General features: G+C 35.6%; 1 protein-coding gene across 1 annotated transcript; it reads right to left on the reverse strand.

The window, feature by feature from the left end:
- Window positions 1-245: 245 nt before the first annotated feature.
- LOC139134548 (F-box only protein 7-like) lies at window positions 246-20010 on the reverse strand. Its single transcript, XM_070701427.1, has 10 exons — window positions 19774-20010; window positions 15545-16049; window positions 12487-12712; window positions 11851-11931; window positions 11208-11297; window positions 9514-9566; window positions 2292-2453; window positions 1850-1986; window positions 351-596; window positions 246-287 (listed from the first exon to the last, which is right to left on the reverse strand). The coding sequence occupies exons 1-9, from the start codon at window positions 19872-19874 to the stop codon at window positions 359-361; spliced, it is 1593 nt and encodes a 530-aa protein (XP_070557528.1). The 5' UTR covers window positions 19875-20010; the 3' UTR covers window positions 246-287; window positions 351-358.
- Between the last annotated feature and the right edge of the window lie 5371 nt (window positions 20011-25381).

Genomic DNA, 25381 nt, shown 5'->3' on the forward strand with positions numbered 1-25381 from the left:
CTTCGTAGGTTAACTGCAAATCAATCAAGTAGATTCAATATTATATTCCTTCATTTGCAGAGGAGATTGAGAATTTTTTCACAAACTCATCCAGATATGACCTTTGCATTCTCATTGTCATCTAGATATGACCTTTGCACTCTCATTGTCATCTCGATATGACCTTTGCACGCTCATTGTCATCTCGATATGACCTTTGCATTCTCATTGTCATCTCGATATGACCTTTGCATTCTCATTGTCATCTAGATATGACCTTTGCACTCTCCTTGTCATCTAGATATGACCTTTGCACTCTCATTGTCATCTAGGATATGACCTTTGCACTCTCATTGTCATCTAGATATGACCTTTGCAGTCAAAAAAATCCACCTAAACCGCCTCCTCTGCCAAACATTTGAGGTCTTCTTGGATTGGGAAATGTTGGATTGCCTCTGGAATTTTGAATGCCGCCACTTCTATGACCCGGAACAAGTGGCTGATTTGGCAAGGGATTCAGTGGATCAAATCTTGGACCTGGAATTCTGGGTAGATCTGGTGGTTGATATCGGTTGAAAGGATTGACAGCAAATGGGTCTCTGTCATAATCTCCTCCTCTGCAATAACAAAACATGATATACTAGTATTTAAGATATAAGTTAAACATTTGTATACATTCTACTTTTTTGGGTAAAAAGCCATTTAGGTTGTCTAAAGACTATAACTTGCAACTATGCTCAGTGAAATTGGAACCATGAGAAAATATCAGAGTGAGTGAAGAGTAATGTTAACCCATAAGTTACTATTTTTTTAGGTGAAAATGTCATGCTATTTATATCTAATAGGTTTATTATGGTGTAAGGCCACAGGCCCATATGCAAGGGTCTTACAAAAGTTACAAAATACAGAAAGATTGCTCAACCATGCAGAAAACTGTACATTTCACAGAAGATATATTGCCATATTGCTTGGCACAGATAACACACAAGAAAGAGTGTTCCCAGTAGTTACTATCAATCTTTCTAAAACCAAAATGCATTGAAGGTATCATTCATGCAAAGATGAGTACACATATGCTGACACTGTACAACAACTCTGACAAATGTAACTTGCTCCTTATTTTTAAACTGAGTTCAATAATGATTTGCATCAAAATGACATAAAGCAATGCATGGCCCACCTTTGTAAAACCTTGGTAATAATGTGTTTCTGTCAACAATACTAATTCAATACCAATACATACACAGTATCATAAAAGTTGAGCATGTTACATAGTCTAACATATTACTGTAGTTTATACAGATACATGGACACACACCCATTTTGCATATTTTGTCATTCACATTCTGTTTTAAATAATTATCAAAAAGAACCAAATTTAATGCAAAAAAATTGTTTTGTAAGCTTATCTCAAAATGAAAAAGAGGAGGGTACAGATTTTAACATTGAAATGAAATTCTACTCAACCTCTCATCTGAAATATTTCACTGTCTGACAATTGCAATGACAACAGAGTATCTGAATGATAGCTTAGCTTCAATTTTGCAGTACCATTTCTGAGTTTGGATATATGGGGCTCTTGATCTCTTTGTGGGATATATGAAAACAGTATTCAGCAATGGACCCAGAATTTTGACAAAATCTTCCTGGAAGTTGTTAAATAGAATACATGGACTTATTTCTTTTCTTGTCACTGCTGACAAATTTGTGAATTTCTTATAACAGAAAATGATGAATTAATATTCAATCATTGAAAATGTTGTGGCAGATAGTGACACATGTTTGTCAGCTGATCCAAAGAAATAATCAGGCTTGTCCATCACTACAAAGTATAGACAAAAGCATTTGATACAAAATGTGACTGACTTACCTGAATCCAGGTGGACACATTGGAGGAATAGGTGGATGGAATGATGGGAAAACTCCATGGGGATGAGGTAAGAGTGGCTGTGGTTGGAGTATTCTTCTACGAGATTCCATCATCTGAGTGTACTTCATAATGTAAAGCTGTACATTTCACAAAAAATAAAATAATCGTTAAAAGTCTAGTTGATGTCCTCTAAATAAATGTTAAAGCAGCTGCTTTTCTTGTTAAAGTGACATATTTCTGATCAGTAAGGCTAAATCCATCAACCATTTGATGCTTTCCTTTGTTTAAATCCGTTCCTTTAAAACAAAGTTCACATTTGAATTAAATGAGTGAAAGCCACATAAAATTTTAAAGGATACCAGGTGAGGTAAAATCAAAGATGTTCTTCAAAACCGTAATGTACTATACACTATACATGTCACTAGGCAATGCAACTCTTTACCTTCTTCCAATTTGTTTCTGAAGTACTGGTATTACACTTGCCAAAGTCACGTAGGTAGAGTAATCTCCACAGTGCACTATCATTTGCCAGTACATGCAAATGACGACACACACAGGACACAGCAACTAGACTCTTTACATCCAGTAGGTTTAGTATCTTCAGCTGTAAAATCAATGTAAAATCAAAGACAGATATTAGAGGATACCATATACAGAAATAAATTAATATTTTGATACTGAATCAGCATATTCATCAGTTATGAAATGGATATATTTTGTGAAATATTTGTGTGATTACTAATATTCATAAAACATTCAAAGTAGTAATTCATTGACATGATCTCACTCATCAAGTGATTCACTGACATGGAAGCATTCACTATGTGATTCAATAACTTGAAGGCACTAATATAACCTGGTGTTTCATTGACATTTGAGTGATTCAATGACATGAAAGCATCGCCAAGTGTCTCATTGACATGCAAGGACTCATCAAGTGATTCATTGACATGAAAGGACTGACCAAGTGATTCATTGACATGAAAGGACTGACCAAGTGATTCATTGACATGAAAGGACTGACCATGTGATTCATTGACATGAAAGGACTGACCAAGTGATTCAAAGACATGAAAGGACTGACAAAGTGATTCATGGACATGAAAGAACTGACCAAGTAATTCATTAACATGAAAACACTGACCAAGTGATTCATTGACATGAAAGGACTGACCAAGTAATTCATTAACATGAAAGAACTGACCAAGTGATTCATTGACATGAAAGGACTGACCAAGTGATTCATTGACATGAAAGGACTGACCAAGTGATTCATTGACATGAAAGAACTGACCAAGTAATTCATTAACATGAAAGAACTGACCAAGTGATTCATTGACATGAAAGGACTGACCAAGTGATTCATTGACATGAAAGGACTGACCAAGTGATTCACTGACATGAAAGGACTGACCAAGTAATTCATTAACATGAAAGAACTGACAAAGTCATTCATTGACATGAAAGGACTGACCAAGTGATTCATTGACATGAAAACACTGACCAAGTGATTCATTGACATGAAAACACTGACCAAGTGATTCATTGACATGAAAACACTGACCAAGTGATTCACTGACAAGAAAGAACTGACCAAGTGATTCATTGACATGAAAGGACTGACCAAGTAATTCATTGACATGAAAACACTGACCAAGTAATTCATTAACATGAAAGAACTGACCAAGTGATTCATTGACATGAAAGAACTGACCAAGTGCTTCATTGACATGAAAACACTGACCAAGTGATTCATTGACATGAAAGAACTGACCAAGTGATTCATTGACATGTAAGGACTGACCAAGTGATTCATTGACATGAAAACACTGACCAAGTGCTTCATTGACATGAAAGAACTGACCAAGTGATTCATTGACATGTAAGGACTGACCAAGTGATTCATTGACATGAAAGGACTGACCAAGTGATTCACTGACATGAAAGGACTGACCAAGTAATTCATTAACATGAAATAACTGACCAAGTCATTCATGGACATGAAAGGACTGACCAAGTGATTAATTGACATGAAAACACTGACCAAGTGATTCATTGACATGAAAGGACTGACCAAGTGATTCATTGACATGAAAACACTGACCAAGTGATTCACTGACATGAAAGAACTGACCAAGTAATTCACTGACATGAAAGGACTGACCAAGTGATTCATCGAAAGGACTGACCAAGTGATTCATTGACATGAAAGGACTGACCAAGTGCTTCATTGACATGAAAGAACTGACCAAGTAATTCATTGACATGAAAACACTGACCAAGTCATTCATTGACATGAAAGGACTGACCAAGTGATTCATTGACATGAAAGGACTGGCCAAGTGCTTCATTGACATGAAAGAACTGACCAAGTAATTCATTAACATGAAAACACTGACCAAGTGATTCACTGACATGAAAGGACTGACCAAGTGATTCATTGACATGAAAGGACTGACCAAGTGATTCATGGACATGAAAGAACTGACCAAGTGATTCATTGACATTAAAGGACTGACCAAGTGATTCATCGACATGAAAACACTAACCAAGTGATTCATTGACATGAAAACACTGACCAAGTGATTCACTGACATGAAAGGACTGACCAAGTAATTCATTAACATGAAAGAACTGACCAAGTAATTCATTAACATGAAAACACTGACCAAGTGATTCACTGACATGAAAGGACTGACCAAGTGATTCATTGACATGAAAGGACTGACCAAGTGATTCATTGACATGAAAGGACTGACCAAGTGCTTCATTGACATGAAAGAACTGACCAAGTAATTCATTGACATGAAAACACTGACCAAGTGATTCATTAACATGAAAGGACTGACCAAGTGATTCATAGACATGAAAGGACTGACCAAGTGCTTCATTGACATGAAAGAACTGATCAAGTAATTCATTAACATGAAAACACTGACCAAGTGATTCATTGACATGAAAGGACTGACCAAGTGATTCATTGACATGAAAGGACTGACCAAGTGATTCATTGACATGAAAGGACTGACCAAGTGATTCATTGACATGAAAGGACTGACCAAGTGATTCATTGACATGAAAGGACTGACCAAGTGATCCATTGACATGGAAGCACTAAGTGATTCATTTACATGAAGGCACTGATCAAGTGATTCATTGACATGAAATGACTGACATTTGAGTAATTCACTGACATGGAAGGATTCACCAAGTTATTCATTGACATTGGCAGACTCACCAAGTGATTCATTGACATGGAAGGATTCACCAAGTGATTCATTGACATGGAAGCACTCACTGAGTGATTTATTAGCAAGATTGCACTCACCAAAGCCTTAAAAGATTGTTCCTTCACTCTAATCATGGCATTAAGAAGTATTTTATGTTATTGTTATTCCTCACTTATTAATTTGAAACAATTAACTTCTTATGTATATTGTTATTAGGTTAATCAAACACATAAATGTCCCATTATATCCCATTGCAAAAAAAGTTCATTAAATTTATAAGCAATTGTCCACCGCTAAATATACTATAGAGATCAACATTTCTGCCGATCTTCATTAAATTATCAGTAATACAGCAGTGTTGAAAACAATGGGCTGGGATGGTACTTAAAAAATATTATTTAAGCAGAGGGGGACTTGAAATGTGATAAATGTCAAATATGTACTGTGTTTATGAAACTTAACTTTGGGACAAACGAGAACAACATATTGATTATTTTGATGTGATGAAAATTGACAACTGAGTAATTATTGCTATGTGATCATAACTAACCTATAAATATTATCAATGTAAACTGTCCAAAAGTACATTACAAATAAATCTAAACAAAACGTAATAAAAACCTGGATTTGTAACCTCAATTCTGATCATTGGATGAATGGTTCCACAGGCAGTCTCCTGACTTAATAACCAAGTGGAGTTAGGAGACCAACATGTGATATTCATATATAAATGTACTTTTAAGTTATAAACCTACTCTATAAATAAAAACATCAATAATAACCAAATAACCAAAATATAAACTTCAGAGCATTACACTTTTTGATCTCCACAAATGAAACATTGAAAAATACTTTGAAGTTTCTCATGGAATATATATACAGTGTTGCAGCCAGGATGCACCCTAGCGATAATGTCTTCATAACAGAACCCGTAGGTTGTCCCGCATTCTCACACACTGCAGGTTACCTCGGGCACACTCATTAGTCAACTGTGTTCAATGGGTGTAGTCTGCAAGCAATATCTGTTACTGACAATGGCCTTTGTTTTGTGTGATTATTTTGAGGCTTATATTTACCTACTTTTGAAGCTGTGATTAAAGTAATTTAAAATGCTGCACTTGGTTGAAATCTGACAGATCTCTGATTGGAGGCAGATACGGTATACTGTTACAGATGCCTGAAATTAAAGCATAGCAAACACAGTCTCGGTAGCTTGAGTTTTCCTTGCCAAACTAATTTATAATACCATAATACAAAATTTAAAATAAACCGTATTTGTATACTGTGTCCCCTAGTTTAAAATTCCTTGCTGCAACACTGATATATACTTTAAACCAAATAAACATTTTTTGATACCGCATAAATGAAAGAAGTAATGACAGAAAACACTGTGCTAAACTTGCATCAGATTTCTTATGCTGTAATATGCAATTTTTAAGAGTAACTGCAATTTTTGATATATCTAGAATTTTACTGTGTACTAATGAACTATAATTTCTAGGTCTGCTTCCCAAGGCAAGTTGAAGAATCCACTTTAAAACTTCGAGATTATCAACACAACCAGCCTACATTGCTCACCCGTGGTCTTGACTTAGATTCAATTATGATCTTTAATGCATGTTACACTTAGGCTCTGATGAAATACCTTGAATTTCAGTGAATGCACATACAACATCATCTTCACACACAGTTGATATACAGAACAAAAGAACAAAAAATTCATCAAAATAGTACAATATAATTTTTTTGTCTTGCCAATGGAATGGAATAATTGGCCTATGGCACCCATCATCTACAGTGCCATCAGTAGACACAATCACTCAGCCAAATCCTTTTGTTTTTATGGATTTGTGTCCAGTAAATGAGCTGTAATCTGCATACATTTAGAACAGCACCTGTTGTATGTCAGCACGGGTACCAATCAGCATCACGTTTGTGGGCATGATATCGTTTTGTGGAAAACATATCAGGAATTTTTGACAGCCTTATAGCAGCAATAGAAAGCTAAAACTGACATGTTTTCAGTCTTTTTATAATCTCTGCTGTCAATAATGCAAATGGAGTCCATAATCTAACCGATGTCTTTGTCAAAGTCACCACCCTGGCAAGTCAGTGTCCCGGGGTCAGTGTTAGTACTGCAGATAACATCCTATAAATTGAACCTATTCTGCATTGGTAGCTTTCAATTTCAGTTCAACTCAGTTTGGGAGAGCTATTCCGGTGTCAGTCACCAGTCTATGATTTAGACCCTCTCAAATGAGCATGTGCATTTTGTGAAAGGACTGTAGAATAGTTGAAGAGACTATACAAATTGTGAGTATACTATATTACCTAGCATCTTAAACTGAATTATACTATTTGCATTAGATTTTCCTTCATTTATTTCATCTTTGTGCTATTTGTTATAGGTCTCACACCACTTTTAAATTTCTATTTGTCAGTTTTTTTCTCACTTGACACATTCTGGCTTTTCTGACCTTTCATTTGATTGTTGATATTTCAATTCAGCCATGCCTACCCTCATGTACCTCAGTTTGTCCATTATATACTAATATTCATTGTTGAATGGTTAAGGCTTCAGATTTTGAATGAAATTGTCTTTTGACTAGCTATCTGAATTAGAATACATTTAGGAGTTCCTTTGAGTCACCTTTGCTCAGAATGGTCATGGCCTGCAAGATTCATACCATCAAGGAGTTTTCTTAGTATGATGACATGCATAGCAAGCATGGTTCATGCTATTTCTGATACATTGATGCACCATCGAGCAGTTTTCTGTCTATGATGACATGCATGTGCTACAAATATTTATGACCATATTAAGGGACCTTTAAGGGAGTATTTTGCTACCATAAACACATTATTTTCATCCTTCTCATATACTACTGTATGCAGTATACCAATTCAAACAAATAACGGGAAGTCATGCAGATAAAACAAAGTCCTTACTGTGATTACAATAAATATCAAAGGTAATCAGTGCTTTTTGAACTAAAAGACTGTACTTCAATGCAGCTTTTTTTGACAATGATCATACTGGCTGCATGGAGAGATGCTACATGTACTGTATACGGACAGATGTGCATCACTCCAATAATCATTCTCCAATCTACTTGCATACTCTATCATCAGAGTCTCTGTACAAAAAGTTGCCTTTGGTTTTTAGTTCTGGAAAAAGTGTGGTTTTTCGTTACAATCTAGATTTTGATTGGCTGTGGCAGATAATATAGGAAGCTATACTGCTGGAAGCCAGCCATTAGTAATAAATGAGAGAAGGCATGGCTGCAAACATCGACTTGACTGTCACAATAAATGTTCCCACGTCTGACAAATGAATCAGTTCATGTTGGCTTTATTATTATTTTTCACAATGAAAGGAAGTACAACTTTTTTTTATTCAAACTGTATGTCTGTTTACTATAGTTCTTATCCAGTCCCCACCTTGGTTTCATGTTTTTAAGGTAAGGTCAATGTTTTTGGTTGTGAATAACATTTCTTTTCTCATGATACAAGTGGAATCATAGCCTGACAGATTCAGCTGTGTGAGGGCGCTCCACAACCGCTGACCCTACACTACAACTGATGATGCAGTGTAGTTTGGCATGGTGAAGTTATAAGATGCCACCCACAACTGACAAGACAGATTCCAACACATAAATAGGGTTAGCCCAATTTAAATATCACATGGGTATTGTTATGTACACAATTACTGCGGTGGTCATGACAACACTGTCAATCAATGATATTGGCCAACTTTGCATATTAATCGTTCACGACTGGCTTATGTAAACAACTGCATGTATTTTCAGTTTAATCAGACTTCTTTCATAAATGGATCTCCGAACAACTTCTAAAATCACAGTGCCATCTTTTTCACCTAGCAGAGTGGAATGTACAGTTTGCGTGGAGAAACTATTCTATGAGGATAAGATCAATCTTTTCAAGTACAGCTGACATGTACTAGAAACTAGTATGCTCTTTGTGTTCCTCTGATCATGATATTCACAAGGAAGGCTGCATTTGCACAAGATTTTATGACAACAACAAGAGTCTGTTGGCAGGGCAAAATTTGAACTTGAGATAATGAGTAATTTTAAATTGCGTAAAAGTGTTTTGCATAATGTTAAATGTTGTGATATGCCCAGAATGATAAATCCAGAATGTTTCTCTGGTATGTCTATAATTTTTGCTGCCAGCGAGTAAATCACCAACTTCCTGTATACTGTCAGCAAAAATATGATAGGTTAGATTTGATACTCACCACATCATCCATTCACAAATGATTCTATTTGAATTCATGCAGTCTAAAGAAGTGACTTTGTGAGTTCAAACTCCATTTTGTAAAAGGTATTGCACATTTTGACTGCATTAAAAAAAAGGAAAACAGAGCACACACTTAGTCATGAACATGGACGACAGTAACTCTGAACTGACCTGGATTTCTGCCATCAGAGCAAGCAGACCATGCAATGGTGGTTGACCTACTTCTGTCAGTTAAAAACAAAACAATAGCCATTCAGAAGTATAGCCGGATGGAATGTATCCCTGAAATTTTTTCATTCATCGATAAATTCCAAACAATTAAGTAAAAAATACCACAATTATACGGTGTCGCTCACATTTGATCAGAATTGGTACATACCAGTATGGGTACATACCAGTATGGGTACCAAAGATCAACAATAAATGTTGTTTCTATCTGTTCAGTGCAGGAAAATTCTACATTCAATGTTATGACAATGGATTCTGCACAGTACAACCAGAAAAACAACAAGAAATATTTAAACCAGAAAAACAAGTTGACAAAAGTTGGACACGCTGCTGCAGAGAAATAGATGTTTTGATCAAAAAAGGGCAAAAATTGTCCTAAAAACACAAATAATATTGAAATTTCACCACATTTTTTGCAAACAGCTTCTCAGCTTGTCAAAAGATGATCTGCAACATTTCGCGAAATCTATCAGCAATATAAATCACTGGGCCATATGTATGTTGTAGTTACAGCACGCAATCTTATTTGCGCTAGCGATATGGATGTACATCGTATCCTCAGACAGCATCGAACTAAAATAAATTATAAATCTGAAAATTTACTCAGAAAAAAAAATTAGCACAGCTTTTCTCATTTGGAAAAAATTTTATTTAGAAATTTACAATTGTAAAAAAGTTCACAATTTCATTGTGACCACCCCCTCCCAAGATCTAATGGTCCGTCCCTTAGTTTGAGCAGGTCTGTTAATATGTAAAAGTTCATAAACAATGACAGGAAATGACTCAAGCTCAGTGGAGTAGCATGCTGGCATGTCACCACTCCTACATTTGCAGAATTTCCCTTTTTCTTACCTCATTTGCACATTTTTGACACTGATGTCTTCATTTGAACAAATTCATATCTCAACCCCTACATCTACCTGTACACCAAATACTGAGACGGTAGCTTTGGCGGTATGGGAGCCTTTGTGTGTGACGGACATATATCCGCACATACCCACAAATATACAGACACAGACGCCACTCAGACTCATCATATAAGCTCTTTTTGGTATTTATATATAAAACCAAATATGAGCTAAAAGCGTTCACAATATAATGTAAATAGTTTTGCATTACACTATCATAGGCATGCAAATTAAAAATAAGATACCAGAAATCTCATTATTTCAAAACTGGTCTCTTTAACTGCAAGAGTGAAAAACTTTGACCTAAAATTGTGACTGAAAATAACGCATTCAAACATTTTTCAGTTGGTTGGAGGAGTAAATATTAACTTTAAAGGCAACTTTGCGATGCAACTAATCAATGAGCAACAAATTTGCACTTTGTCTTCCAAAGTGTTTAAAAGCATTTCAGTTTGTTTTCTTTCTCATAGCCTTGATCTTAAAGTTTTTTTCTGGGATTTAATACTATCACTTGAAAAACCTTTTCCAACTTGCAGTAGTTCCTGATATACCAGTCTATGGACTAAAGGGTCATTGACTTGACGGTGAACTTCACTCTTAGACACTGCATGTAGATTTGACACAAGATTCTCATCTGGATATATTGATTCAAGACTTGAAATTTGTGACCAATGCTGTCTTCTTTATGAAAAAGATATTAGTTTTCTAAATAATGTATTGACAACTGACCTGTTCTCATTGCTGCCAGCAGGCTGTAGCTGATGCTGTCTTTGAAAACTCTAGATAGATGTGAAAGTTGATTGTATGTTTCAACAGCATCTATGTGTTACAGAAATAAAACAGGTTATGATAAATATGTGTCTACTGGTACATAGGTATCAATTTAAAACATTAAATAATCATGCATCAGAACATGAAGATTTGATACATATATGCAATTTTGAATTTGTGTTTTGTGTTGGTTGCTAGCCTATAGGTGTATATACATGTAACCAGAGGTTAACAAATTGTTTTCAGATCAACAATCATTTTAGCAAATTTCACTTGAAGCCAAATGAAATGACAAGCCCAGGCCCAATTTCCACTGACTCAAGATTCTATAGTTATCTTCTGAATAATAGTACACTGCTTCATATGGATTGTAGCAGAAAACTACTAGCAGAGCCATAAAAACTACCAGCTCATGAGCTGGGCCCTGATACCAAGCTATTGTGTGTATAATGTATTTTTTGTTTTTGTTGAGTCATGAATTTGTAGTACCGGTATTCAGTTGGAGTATGAATTGACCCTTGCAATGTAACATATTCTGAGATCATTTTTTATTCTTTTGTGTCTTCCTTAAAGTGTTGAGTAGGTATTAAAGAAAACTTACTGTGGTTTGGTGACAATCTGACATAATCTGCTGGTCTTAATTTGAGCTGACACTGTGTTCCTTTACAATTTTGAATTTTACCTGCAGAGATAACATCAACTGTCTGTTCAGTCTACCATGATAAATGAACTATACAAAGTTTGACATATAAATAGAATATTTCCCTGAATTGAATTTCACAAGTAAAGCTACTGTTTGTGATAATTTTTAAAGTTGATTTCATCTTAATTGCACAAGAGAAAATTTGCTACAAGAATTGTAAATGACTCAAGATATACCATACCACACATCAGAAAACAGTTCATTTACCAAATACAAATAAGCATTTGATCTGAACAAAAAATGACAAAGTGTTTTTGTATCTGTCAAGTTACTCTAATGGATACTGTTATACTCCATACAAAATGTAAATTAACAGCGATTCTGTTTGATTTCTACCAATGAAGTTGTGTTGTATCACTTTTTTGTCTACATTATGAATCTCAGCCAATTTCCATAACTGGATAATAACACACATGTATACAATATATAAATAAATGTTGTGTTTGCACAAAAATGTAGAAACATTTTAGAGAAACAGTGAAAAATTCAATGGGACCCTTTTTGTTAGGAAAAATTACTAGTAAACATACTGACCATGTATAAAAAGATGGTGTCCTATTGGAACACAAGTGATGTTGCACACAGCACCCTCACAGGCTGCATGGGTATATTTCAAGCTATATGTATCCATTGGATTCCTCCAATCAGCTGGCATCACAACAAATTCCTCATGTGCAACCAATTCTTCAGAGTTGTCCATTTGATGAGCAACATTGTCATCACTTGCTTTAGATGTACTTGGTTGGTCTGCTCTTTTTATCTTTAAAAACATCATATACAACACATAAAAGTGGGCCTTTACTTCCATTCTATTCAGAGAGCAACACCCCCTCCCCCTGTGAGATCGGCCCTCTGACCTTTATCATTAATTGCCATAATTGATGTTACTTTTTTCCTTAATTTCTTCAGAATTAGATTGTCACAACAGTTTTTGCTTTTTCAATTACTGCAAAACATGTAGTATTGTGTAGGCATGATGAGAATGCAATACGATTAAAATCAGATATAGAGTACGGCGACGTCTACTTACGTGTACACGGTATCAACTTGCTGTCGCCTCTCACTAGTGAGAGGTGACAGCAACAGAATACTGTGTATGCATAAGTAGACATCGCCGTACTCTATATCTGATTTTTATCAGATTGGATGAGAATTCAGCTCCACAGAGTCAAGTAATTTTACTGATCAATATTACATTACTCAAGTGCATCATTTACACTGATTTAGGTTCATTTGGGATGAGCATGATGATTTTATTTAAAACAACAGAGAAAGAAATATAAAGCATGATGTGTAAGTGTCAAAGTAATATGGGCAGATAACATGAAACAGATCTAATTTTGTTGGCCTGACATTTGTCTCATTTTTGGTGAATTGTCATGTTGATTTAAACATTATTTGAATAATTTCCTGTAATCAACAGTTGGTCAATACTTGTATGGGTTTTGAAATACTTCCTTTGTTGGTGTCTTTCCTAATTCATAACAGTAATCTAATTCCTAGTATGGAATCAGAGTACACTTGACAAACAGCATCATGATGAATATATGGCTCTTTAGCTACAGAAGCAGGAAAGACATACGGGTCAGTCACAATCAGGGTGCGCTAGATGATTTTCATTTGTTATGGACATATATCTACTATTCAGACTGATATTATATTGCTTATTTGTTTCTAATAAATAGTAATAGTTGTAACTAACTTGGTCACATCAAGAAATATTGCAAATATTGTGCAGGTTTGGTTGTACATCCACAAAAATGCCTTTAAAAACTGTAAAAAGTAGCGTTATGCTGTTTCACTTCAAAATGTACTTAATTTAAATGTTTTTTGGAACACAGAGTTAAAATTGTGGAATTTTTAGCTTACATATGTTATTGCAGAATACCTAACCTTTCTTTCACAAGTTATTTCATGTGATTATGTGCATCGGAACAGAAACTCTGGTATTTTTACCAAAACTGTAACATCGTTGTTTTTTGTGCTTTACGACCATAAGTACATATACCTTTAGTTTATATGTAGAAAAATGGATAAAATATTGTAATATTGAATTTCATTCCAACCTCAACATCCATGGCAAGCATTTTATACACCAAAATTTTAATAAAATTGCATATTGTATTGTTTTGTGAATAAATGAAAATGGAGATGGTTGTGGTCGGAATTTCTTGTAGCGTCCGTGACACACTCATATCTTAAGGACAACAGGAGTTATAAAAGATCTGATGTCACAGGCCAAAGTGTCAAGAGGTGCCTACCTTAAATAAACAAATTATATAATTACTGTCCCTTGTGTTCACTATTAATATTCTAAACAGAAAATATTTTAGAAAGAAGTTCATTTTGATTACACTGAATGGTATTAATATTGTTGCTATAGCATGGTTAATTCATGACAATAAAAACTTTTAAGTACAGCATACAAGCGGAAGGACATAGAGAAGTTGAAAGTCCTATTAAAAAATATGATCAATATTGTTGTATTTCTCACTAAACTTGAGGTGGTGTTTATTCATGGAAAAATTAAGTAATCATACCAAGTATAGCTTATTTTAATGCCAATGTGCATCTTTTATATTGTAATAACATAAGAAAGCATTAACATATCATTGTTTAAAATTTTATTATGACATTTGTGTTTCATGTACAACATTTCTGTAGCATCCGTGGCACTGCGTCGACCATATAAAACAATGTGCACTGTGGTAATACTAATGACGTTTGCTTCACCAAATTTTAGGAAGATATGCCCTTCACCATAACTTTTCAACATTTTATTTAACTGGACAGTTATCATGAACTTGAAATTTTGACCTAAGTGACACACTCTAGCACACCCTGATTGTGACTGACCAGATACTAAATTGCGGTAATCAATACACATGCATGTATTTTACATGTTCAAGATCAAGCCTGGTAGAAAAACAAATTATTTACTGAAAATTTGTTGGAAAATTCACTAATACTTCAATCTGTGGCTGCATGGCTTTTTACAGAGAACGCCACATTAACCCGTCAAGCCATTTAGCAAACTGCCTTGTAAAACAGAGAGTCATTTGTTTGGCCAGATAACAAGTAAATTGGCGGTCAACTTCAGTGGTCTGGTACAGCAATTGTAATACAAAAGTCAGCAGGAAGCCCAACGCTGGCCATAAAATTGATACTGATACTACAGGCTGCTTAAACATCGCACAGTGGTACAAACCATTTCTCTCATGGTGTATCTTAGAAAATAAACTGAATCGAATGAAGAATAATTCACAATTGATACCGATTGAGATTACCCGCTGATTTTAGTGTTTGCGATTGCTGTACCCAACCAGTGAAGTTGATCGCCAATTTATTTGTTATCTGGCCAAATGACTCCCTGTCTCACTAGGCATTTTGCTAAATGGCTTGACGGGTTAATGTGGTGTTCTAGATAACGGAAAGAAAAAATACGTTTTTTGGTTTTGCTATTGTACATCCTAACACAAAATTTTATGACACTGTGGTTCATGTATGATAGTGATTATTGTCTGTGTTTATGTAGATTTGCTTTCCTAGTATGGATTCATAAATACTTGTGATATTTTGAAAGATAACTTACAATGGACTGGAAACCGCTTTCTAACATAAGGACATGTAAGACGATGCAAAGAGCTTCATTGGTGTTGATAGGGTTGTTGTCAGTGAACAACTTTTCCAATCTGAATGGCACAGTAGTATCAGTAGCCTCCCTGCACAACATTGGCTCGAATATCTTTTCTGAAAGCTTCATTTCTGTTTCCATGACAACTTGTTCTAGATAAGCCTCACTCTGATGAATGTCAGGTTGCATATTTCTTCCCTCTGATTTGCTTTCATCTTTACACATTTGCACAGACCCTGTTTCTGATTTCCTGTCTTTTTCACAGGATTTTGCCCTCAGGTTGTGTCTTTCCTCTGGTGGTTTTTGTAGGTCTTGTGATGAAGTAGCCAAACTTTCTTCATCCTTAACTGCAATTCTTATCAAATCTCCTGATACGATATCAAGGTCTTTTAAAGTTGTATTTTCATCTCCAGTTAAGGCATCCCTTCCATTCAAGGTAACTACAAATGTACCGGCTTCTAACCTGCATGGAATCCATCACGGAAAAATAAATCAGCAGTGCAATCTAGTAGCAATATCCATAGAAGCAGATGCAATGACACAATACCACATCACTCTCCTTGTATGACTAATGTGTCAGTAGAAATGTAGTCTACCTATATTTCCATGATTTCATGTTCTTTCAATTGTTGCTCACTTTTGACAATGACAGTGATTACTGTATTGATGACGAAGCACAAAAAATAAAGTTACATTGGCACAAATGCTGGAAATCTAAATTGTGATCTACATTTTGTAGAAAATCAAAATTTATTCAATCAAAGACTTAAGGAGATGCCGTATTTCAGATAAATTTCATTCTCGTAAATAAAAATCTGCAAGTACATTTCAGAACCATGTGTTTATTGGTCTGTGGCTCGTGACTGCCAAATGAAAACTCAATCTACTTTGGAAAAAAAGATTTTATTATTTGATATTTTGAATAATGAATTTGTGTAAAGCAATCACTTTCTAGAATACAAAATAATTGTGGAACTTACTATTTGAAGTATACTTATTAAATCTCAGACATTCATTTCAAAAATCAAATTGCCAATTGAGTACCATGTTCCTGTGAATAGTATTCCCTTACAAAGGCATATTGATGGCACATATTTTCTGTTACTACATTGTTACTTTTTGCCTGTACATACAGTAGAGCACTAACTATCGATGAAAAGATCAAGGACAAAGCTATGAATAATGATTGTTGGTATGGTGTCAGCAACAGATACCAAGTTTTATCAAATAATAGTATGTTTATATTTCCCTGAGCAAGAGCTTGTGGCCACATAGACTGTCACTGTTTTAAAATGGAACTCAAAAAAGTTGTCAACAATGATTATGTCTGAATCTTGTCATACAAGAGACTTCTGATATTCATAAATTCATTCATAAAATCAACTCTTCAAGAAACTTTGAAATTGACACACTTGTGCATTAGGAGGATTTCTGTTCTTAGGTCATCCTATGGTACTTAACCGGTTCAAGGTTACCCAGGGTCACAGGGTTAGGCACTGCCTGTGTCCATCACGTGAACATAAAAGTATAGTAGATCAGAACTTATACTACCGGTAATGAGTTGTCTGAGAAGATTGCAAGAAAATCTTATGACAGTGAAAGATTAATTGCAAGTCACTGGCGCTAAACTCAATATGACTGAATGTCAGTTTTACTTTACTCTCACTGGTGTTTTGAACTTGGGGATAGAATTCAGAAGCTATCATGCCGATACAGAATATCACCAAATGTAGTGATGGAAAAGCTTGATGACATCTTACAAGAGAACTATTGAATATTAATGAGAAGAAAGGTTTATACCAATGAGACAACAGGATACACAATTAAAGGCCCATGTATGAAATCACCTTATTGATCTTTATTCATATTGAGAGAAGCCAAGGAATGCCGATATATGCTTCTGCTAATCTCAGCTCAATACATTTATACAATTGTAACAATGTAGAAGGGTTCAGTGCCAAGCTCCCTAACTTTCAAGTGAAGTGGCACACTATTGGTAGATGAAACATGTTCATGATTTGCTGTGATTACGCAGCAGTGCTATGGCGCATCAATTGTGCTTGGGTCAGGGGTCATCACCTTAGGTTCTGAGGTGATGACCGATACTCCACAGCACTAAGATTTGGTGTCATCCTCATCAGTTTAAAGTGACCTTTGTCGCTGACACTGAAAACTATACTACTTAGCATCAGCTTCAGCATCATATCCTAAGAATGCCAATGTGACTCTTCCCCATGGAGGATAAATGATAAAATTTGCCCAAGACTATATTCTTCACAATTTCCTTTTGAGTTGTAAAAATGGTTCTCAAGTAATATTTTATCTGAAGAATATTTCTTAGTCTCATTTTTCGGTAGTGGTTGTAATTTCCAGTCCATTATTCATGGCAGAGTTAATTGGTGTCTTGTTAAATCATTCATTAAGAAAGTCCAAACTGCAATCGCCATCAGGCAAAGGGATATGAAAGCCCTAATTATATAGAAAAGATTAGAAACAGTCAACTTGAATAAGTATAACTTAGGGCCTGAATAGTCGACATAATTTGGATTTCAAGGAACAACAACAAATGTAATGTATTTGAACTTATGGCTAAGAATGTTGTGTTGTAACGACATTGTGGTAAACAACATTAATATGAGAAGTTATCAAATATTATAAAATACAAAAGCTACAGTGTTTTGATTACTATTTAAAGGCCCAATAGCTGTATCTTTTAGCATTAATTTTGTGATTTACTTCCACACTAAAACAAGTTTGTGGAGATGTACTCATTGAGGGGTGTTTATACAGGTAGAATAAACTGTCCACTGGGACTATATGTACAATTTTGAGCAAGATAAATAATAAATGTTTGCCCAAACATAAAATGGCGCCCTCATGCAAATTCAGCAACAAACACCTACATCATGCATATATGCATTGGAATCTTCACAGAAACAACAAAGTAGTCTAATATAATGTATGGTGTTGAATGTTTTCCACTGGGACACCATATGTTTTGTTTTCTTTGTAATATTTCCAGATTTTAAAAATGGCAGGAAATCAAATAACGGTTAAAATTTAAATTTACTTGTCCAATATTTCAGTAGTAAAAGTCTATATCCTTTAAATTTGCAGAATTTAAAGAAAACCAGAGAAAATAGAAAGCCTTTTTTCAGGTCAACAAATTTCAAGAGTTACAGCTACAGGGACTTTAAAGTGATGCAAAATTTGGAGTATATTTTCTCACTTCTTTTTACACTTATCATTCCATCCGGACACAGTCGACAAGAGTCAGATATGACGTAGGTGAAGCTGACAGTGTAGAATCTTACTAAAAATCATTTTGCGAGAGCCCTGAAGTCAAGGGTGAGGATGATGCTAACTTTATGCTTGCCCTATCACTGCTGTGTATTCACAGCTGGTTCATCATGATTTGATTTTCAAAATAATGAATGTCGGTAAATTGGAATCCTCTCAAAAATGCTAAGATTCAGATTCACCCTGTATTTTGAAATGTGATTGCTTCACATCCGTTTGTCATTCAAAAACATATCAAACCGTGAATCAAAGTCTAGAAAGTTCATAAAAATTTCACTTAACCGTTGTTAGCCACAAACTGTACTGATCAGTGTATAGTAATATAAAAGAAATATTCTTTCTGCGTAAACCACATTGACAATCCAAGCACCTGTGGTATCCATTGCCATAATTGGCGCAAATATACCGAAAAACTATGGAAAATTCCACTTGTACTTTTCCTTTTGAATCAAACACTGCAACAATGATGGTGTTCTTGTTTCATTACTACATGATTAAATTCACTGAAAATACATTTTTGTTGTTTCTCTCCTGCTATATGTATTTACTTCGCATGTTTGTCATTAAAGTGTAAATTGCAAAAAATATATTTGACGAACAGCACACTTTGTCACTTTGTCTGGTCTTTACGATGTTATCCCATGAAAAAATGTGAAATGAGTTTGCAGGTGCTATTGCTGATATTGCTTTATCTTTTTCTTCGTGAAAACTCTTGACAGTACTATTTACTCAGTGAAGTCCTCAAACTTCACAGAATCTAACAAACTGAAAATTCCAAGCCCCTAAAATGAAATGGTCGATGGTCGACCGCAACATCACTTCGGCACATTCGTCATCATTACACAGTATAATACCAAGTTACATGACTCGCTCCTGGAAATACGTACCCAAATGTGGTTGCGACTGTGCCAATGAAATTTAATAGATGTTGATCGTCTTCAATTATGACGTTTTCTGTCCTCGATCCAAGTCTTACTCTAAGTCTCATGGCCTTCGGTGAAATATATTATAACCCACCGACTGTGATCTGGCTGTATGCATTGGAATCGCACGGAAACTTTCTGCAATTCTGACACTGTGACAGGTCAACTATGCCAAACGTCTGCTGTGTAAAGGCACTGCGCTTGCTTCCAAAATAAGCGAGACTTTGCGAGATTTAACAAAGTAAACTTTTCGAAAGGCCAAATTTGCAATGTCATTATTTTCTGGTCTCAGGATTTTAAAAGTAAGAAATGTGCAATTTTAAAACAGCCTTTAAAGCATTCAATTTTTGATTTGTCAAGCAAAACGGATGTTGACGTTCGTTCTGGGAACTTACGTGATGTCATTTCGTCATCGTATCACGTGAATCACAGCTCACCAGGATTTCCAGATTATGATTATAGTGGTGTCATAGTGCTCACCCATGTTTCTTTCTTGTAATGTGTAGAGCAGCTGTGTTTCTGCCTGTATTGGTAAGTAACCGTGTTGTGAAGAAGAGGCGTATTTTGACCATCGCGAATTTTATGACCTTGGACTTCAAAGGATAACATATTATTTCTGCAACGTCGCTTCACGGCGCCCGTGACCTGCCAATGTGACCCAGGAAGTAATTTTGTGTACATGTACGTTTTGAACTGCTCAGTGCTGGTTTGACTAAATTGACTATTTGAACGATAGCAAAGCTATTGAAAATAACCATCACTGTTAGAGTCTGCTTCTAAGCAGTACCCATAGACAGTAGAAACGAGACTTCGACGGTGTACCTAACGCCTATCTTCGATTCATCTGCCAGACGTGCAGACAGATCAGACGTGAAAAATGAAAGACAAGGACAAACGGCGTCTGAGAGCAAATCGTGTGGAGCTTGTAAAGGACTTGGACGTAAAGTACATTCTGGACCACCTCATTGCAACTTTTGTTTTTGATATCGATGATGACGAAAGAATACGCGCAGAAAAGACGCGCCAAGATAGAGCATCGAAGCTTCTTAATATGCTTGAAAAGTCTACGAATGCGAACGCCTATGCAGAATTTCGCAAGGCACTTCTGGAGCCATATCCGCATTTGGTAGAAAAGCTAGATCGAACGGAAGAGCTGAACCTGGAAGTAACAGAGCGTGTCGCCTATGGCATTAAAGAGAGCAACGGCCACGGTGTTGCCAAAGCTGAAATTGATGCTTTCCATGGCGAAGGAGATGTAGCAACACCATCTCAGAAAGTTACAGCGGGAGAGAAGTCCAACGTTGTGATGGCAAGCCACTCCGAGAAAACAATGACCAGTAATTTTGCAGACATCAAAGGAAGAGGCAACTTTGTCATTATGGCTGGTCAGAACACCACCATTAACATTAAGAGTAAACCAAAGAAAAAATGAAGAGAAACATGACAATAGTCAATAAGTACATATGTTGAACCATCTCAAAACTATGTACAGCCTACCACTTAGTGCAACAGTCTGCTGAAGTTTATTCATTCAATTTCTTCTGTTTTGATATTTATGTGCTGACAGACTTGGAGCAAGTTTAAGTTCAATTGTAATCAAGGTCACTCCTTGGTGAGGTGACCTCGTGTAGTGTATAGTTTACTCTTTGACTTACATATGCCATGAATCGTGTCAATTTGATTGATTATATAGTTCTATATTCTTATAGCTGTTCAAAGCTAAGTAACGTAAAGACTACTAGTGCAGTTAGCTTCATGTAAAGTGTTCCCCCACTACAAAGTGGACCAATGGTTCTACTCCGGAATAAAAAGGACGCGATGCGTTCTACAGACTCAGTAAGTCCAAGACATCACATGATGGAGGTACAAACAAACCCACATGTGTATTTATATGGAAATACATTTACGTTTATGTGTGTTTGCGCTCGTTGGTTTGTGCTGTCGTCCATTTGAATTCCGGGTTTGACCTATTGCAAAGACCTCATACAGCCAATCTACATATTTGGGTGGAGACATCAAGAATATAACAGAAAGATGGTAGAAAGAAATATTTTATAGTTTGTTAAAAATGCTGAAAGGGTAACTTGAGTTAGCATTGAAATTGAAATTATAGACACAGTTTGTGAGTTGGCATTGCAATTGAAACTTAAAGAGACACATGATGTTTGTAATTTTGATTCGTCTATTGTAATGCATTGCAAGAGTAAAACACTTCAAAATGAACATATTTTATGTTGTTCTTTGCATCATCTATCTACCTATCACAAAAACTAGCAAAGCTCCAGACCTGGGTAACGCCAATTCCTTCACTGATGCTTAAAGAAACAATAAAAAAAATTACTCTTCAAGGGATGGTTGAGCCCAACTACACAATGTTTGGTTTCTGATGAAACTGCATATTACCGGTATTCCCTCTGTGTTCACTTCCCTTATCAACAATGGAAAACATAATCTCACACATAACTTGTTTGGCATCAGTAACACAATACATGTAAACACACAGTAACACATGTGTGATGTTTTTGGTGTTCTATAAACTCTTTGGACATTTTCAACTTCGTCCAAACTCCTGATGCCATTAGTTTGATATTGGAGATAATTCTTAGTTTTCATGGGAAGATGGGTGACAGATATTAACCCCTTTGCTACAATGCATATCCATTTATTCTTTCCAATTGTAATAAAGTTATGTACATGTATATGGGTGTATAAATGCAGTAAAATTAGGGCATATGAACAATCAGTAATCATCTGCAAAACTATTTATTTATTTATTTAAACAAGACTAGTACACAGTTTGAGTTTTCATCGAAAATTAGTTCACAGACATGTTTGAGAATGACACACTTGATGTAAAATGTCATGCAGTCCGCGAGTTTATAATATCAATCATAAAGAGATCACCATTGACACCTGAAAGAAAGGAAATCATTACAAAATTAATGTTTCATGTTATTTGGTAGGTAAATGATGATTTAAGACAATTCCTTTCCTGTATAGTACTGTTCTAAGTTAAATTATGGAAACATCAGAAATTAGATTCAATTGCCATTTGTTTCTATGGCTTAGACGATACCAATACGAGGTCATAGAGTCTAATCTGTATGAATGTGTGCACGTACAATTTTGATGTGGATTTGGATTGTTTGTAAAAGGTTGAAATATTGCAAGTCTATTGGCTCGTTGCTAAATAGTGTTTGATTATAGCAGCTTATGAAGCAGAATGATGTGATTCATGTTCCATTCAATATGAAAGCCAAAAATGTTCCTGTTTGACTTGTATGAAAAGTTCATGAATTCTGTTTGATACAACACTCACATACAGTTCATTATAGTATCTTTTATATGTAAACCAAAAGGTAGAGTCTATGTTGGCAAAATATTATTTTTGAATCTCAACTTTTATGTGGTTGTCTGTTAATACTTAGCTCAAAATAAACTGCCAATGTTGCCATGGTAAACTGTACACAACATTTTCCCTTGTAGTTTCCACAGTGAGGCCATTTTCTGAACGAACTTTATACTCTGGCCCACTTTTAACTTATTATGAAGTGTCCTTTGTAAAATGATCAAGATTTGTAGTCTAACAAATATTAATGCCTTTGTATTCCATGGTATTGTAGTAGCTATATTTTGGAGATTATATTTAATGTAATCTTTGAAGAAGTACTTACATGACTTAAGAATAATGAAATAGCAATTGTTTGTCTTACTGTTGTGTGAAGATAAGAATGGACAGTGAAATTGATCTAAATGTTATCACACTTGTGTAATTGGTTTGTAAAGTTGTTTCAAAACTTGCCTTAGAAGTTGCACTGACTTGTTATAATTGCGGTGAAAATCAGAGAGCTTTTATGGACCCCTAATAAACACACACCATGGGAGTACACTTTGCGGTGCACTTCACATACGCAGAATCATATTACATTCCTTACCACCGCCCTGAGTGTCACAGCCAAGTCAGTGTCTAGTTGTCATTAGACTCTTGTTGTCTTCGCACTGTATGAAGTTCTTTGTGCAAAAAAAATCATGATCCGCGGGAAAAGAGGTGTACATACGCCAGAAGCAGTACGTAAGAAAGTTCTCGAAAAGTCATTTCGACAGATATCAGCAGTGACCGGCATTTGCAAGTCATCAGTGTAAGACATGCTGTGAAAGTCATCCTCAGAAATGAAGACGGGCACTATCCGTGTTTGGGAATAGTACGAGAACTCGACTTTGAACATATATTGATTGTCCTGGGGGACAGGGCTTGGCGAAAAACGAGGAGAGGGAAAGCTACTGAACATATACTCGGCCATGGCCACTACTGAAATACAAGTGTGTGTACACTTGTAGGAAACATTTATCCCACACATAGACACTAATCAGTTCCTACCGGCGACAGATTTTATTGCTTTACTTCAGCAATTACAGCTGAAGCCTGCTGTGAAACAACACTATCATCCGTCTGTTGTTTGCCTCAAGTTAATTACAAGTACTGATACTGCAGCAAGTTTTGGAACAACTTTACAAACCAATTACACAAGTGTGATAACATTTGGATCAATTTCACTGTCCATTCTTATCTTCACACGACCATAATTTGACATGATTTGTATAAACTTTCATTGGAATGTTCAGTACGACTTCAATTTAAAGTTAGAAGTTACAAAGCCATTTCTACAACACGTGTATTGATATTATTACTTCTGGTAGAGTACAATGTCACGTACAGAGCATGGAAGAAATCAATATTACAATTTCATCTGGTTGCAATTTTTGATTGACAACATTCAGAATAAATAATAAATAGAAAGATTTCTGCAATGTTTATGTTGTTTATTATTGCTCAACACAGAAAATACATTGTAATTTGCTATACTGTAATAGTTATATGCATTACAATATGCTGCTGACCCGCAGCGGCCACAATATGACCTATACAACTCATGTTACTTAAACAAATACATTATGGAGCATGGAACTAAATGAATCAAATTTCAAAGAGATAAATTCAATTGTAGTAATATGTCATAATGTGACATGTGAATAAATTTTCCTTGGAATGTTCAGTGTAAGCTAGACTTGGTTCAAGTTTGTGATTTGTTAATGTTTGAGTGGAGTTAACGCAATGATATGTATTTTGCTTTCATGTGAAACGCGCGCGTGAGTGGAGTGGACGCTATGAGTTGGATGAACGCTATACAGGGGAGTTTCAGCCGGAATCACAGACTTGGCTTTCTTGCAGGGTTTGCGTTGCAATAAATTATTCATGAATGACGTTTTTATTTACTAATATATTATTCATAAGTGCGATCACTCCCACAAACATCAGCACGACCTTTGTTGTATTACCGAAAACGCCTGTGGGGCCTATGTTCCAAAATGTGATAATCGTCGCCGGTTATACAAGGATGGAAAGAAGAAGTCAAGTGGCTTGTTCCGTGCGAAAATCAAATGGCCCTATTAGAGGCCACTAACACTAAGTTCATGCGTTCTCCTTTTTGGCCAGAATAATGGCTTGAGCTGTCAATCATTTTGTATTTGCTTGACGTCACTGTGTACACAGTCCGTGTTGCCGCCTGTACTT

This window comes from Ptychodera flava, chromosome 6 (assembly GCF_041260155.1).
Source record: "Ptychodera flava strain L36383 chromosome 6, AS_Pfla_20210202, whole genome shotgun sequence".
Classification (NCBI taxonomy): Eukaryota; Metazoa; Hemichordata; class Enteropneusta; family Ptychoderidae; genus Ptychodera; species Ptychodera flava.

Coding starts and splice junctions, on each gene's coding strand:
- LOC139134548 (XM_070701427.1), bottom strand. CDS start 19,874: ATGAGACTTAGAGTAAGACTTGGATCGAGGACAGAAAACGTCATAATT. Junction 9,567..11,207: donor GCTGGCAGCAATGAGAACAG/GTCAGTTGTCAA, acceptor TTTAACTGACAG/AAGTAGGTCAACCACCATTG. Junction 2,454..9,513: donor CTCTGATGGCAGAAATCCAG/GTCAGTTCAGAG, acceptor TTGATTTTACAG/CTGAAGATACTAAACCTACT.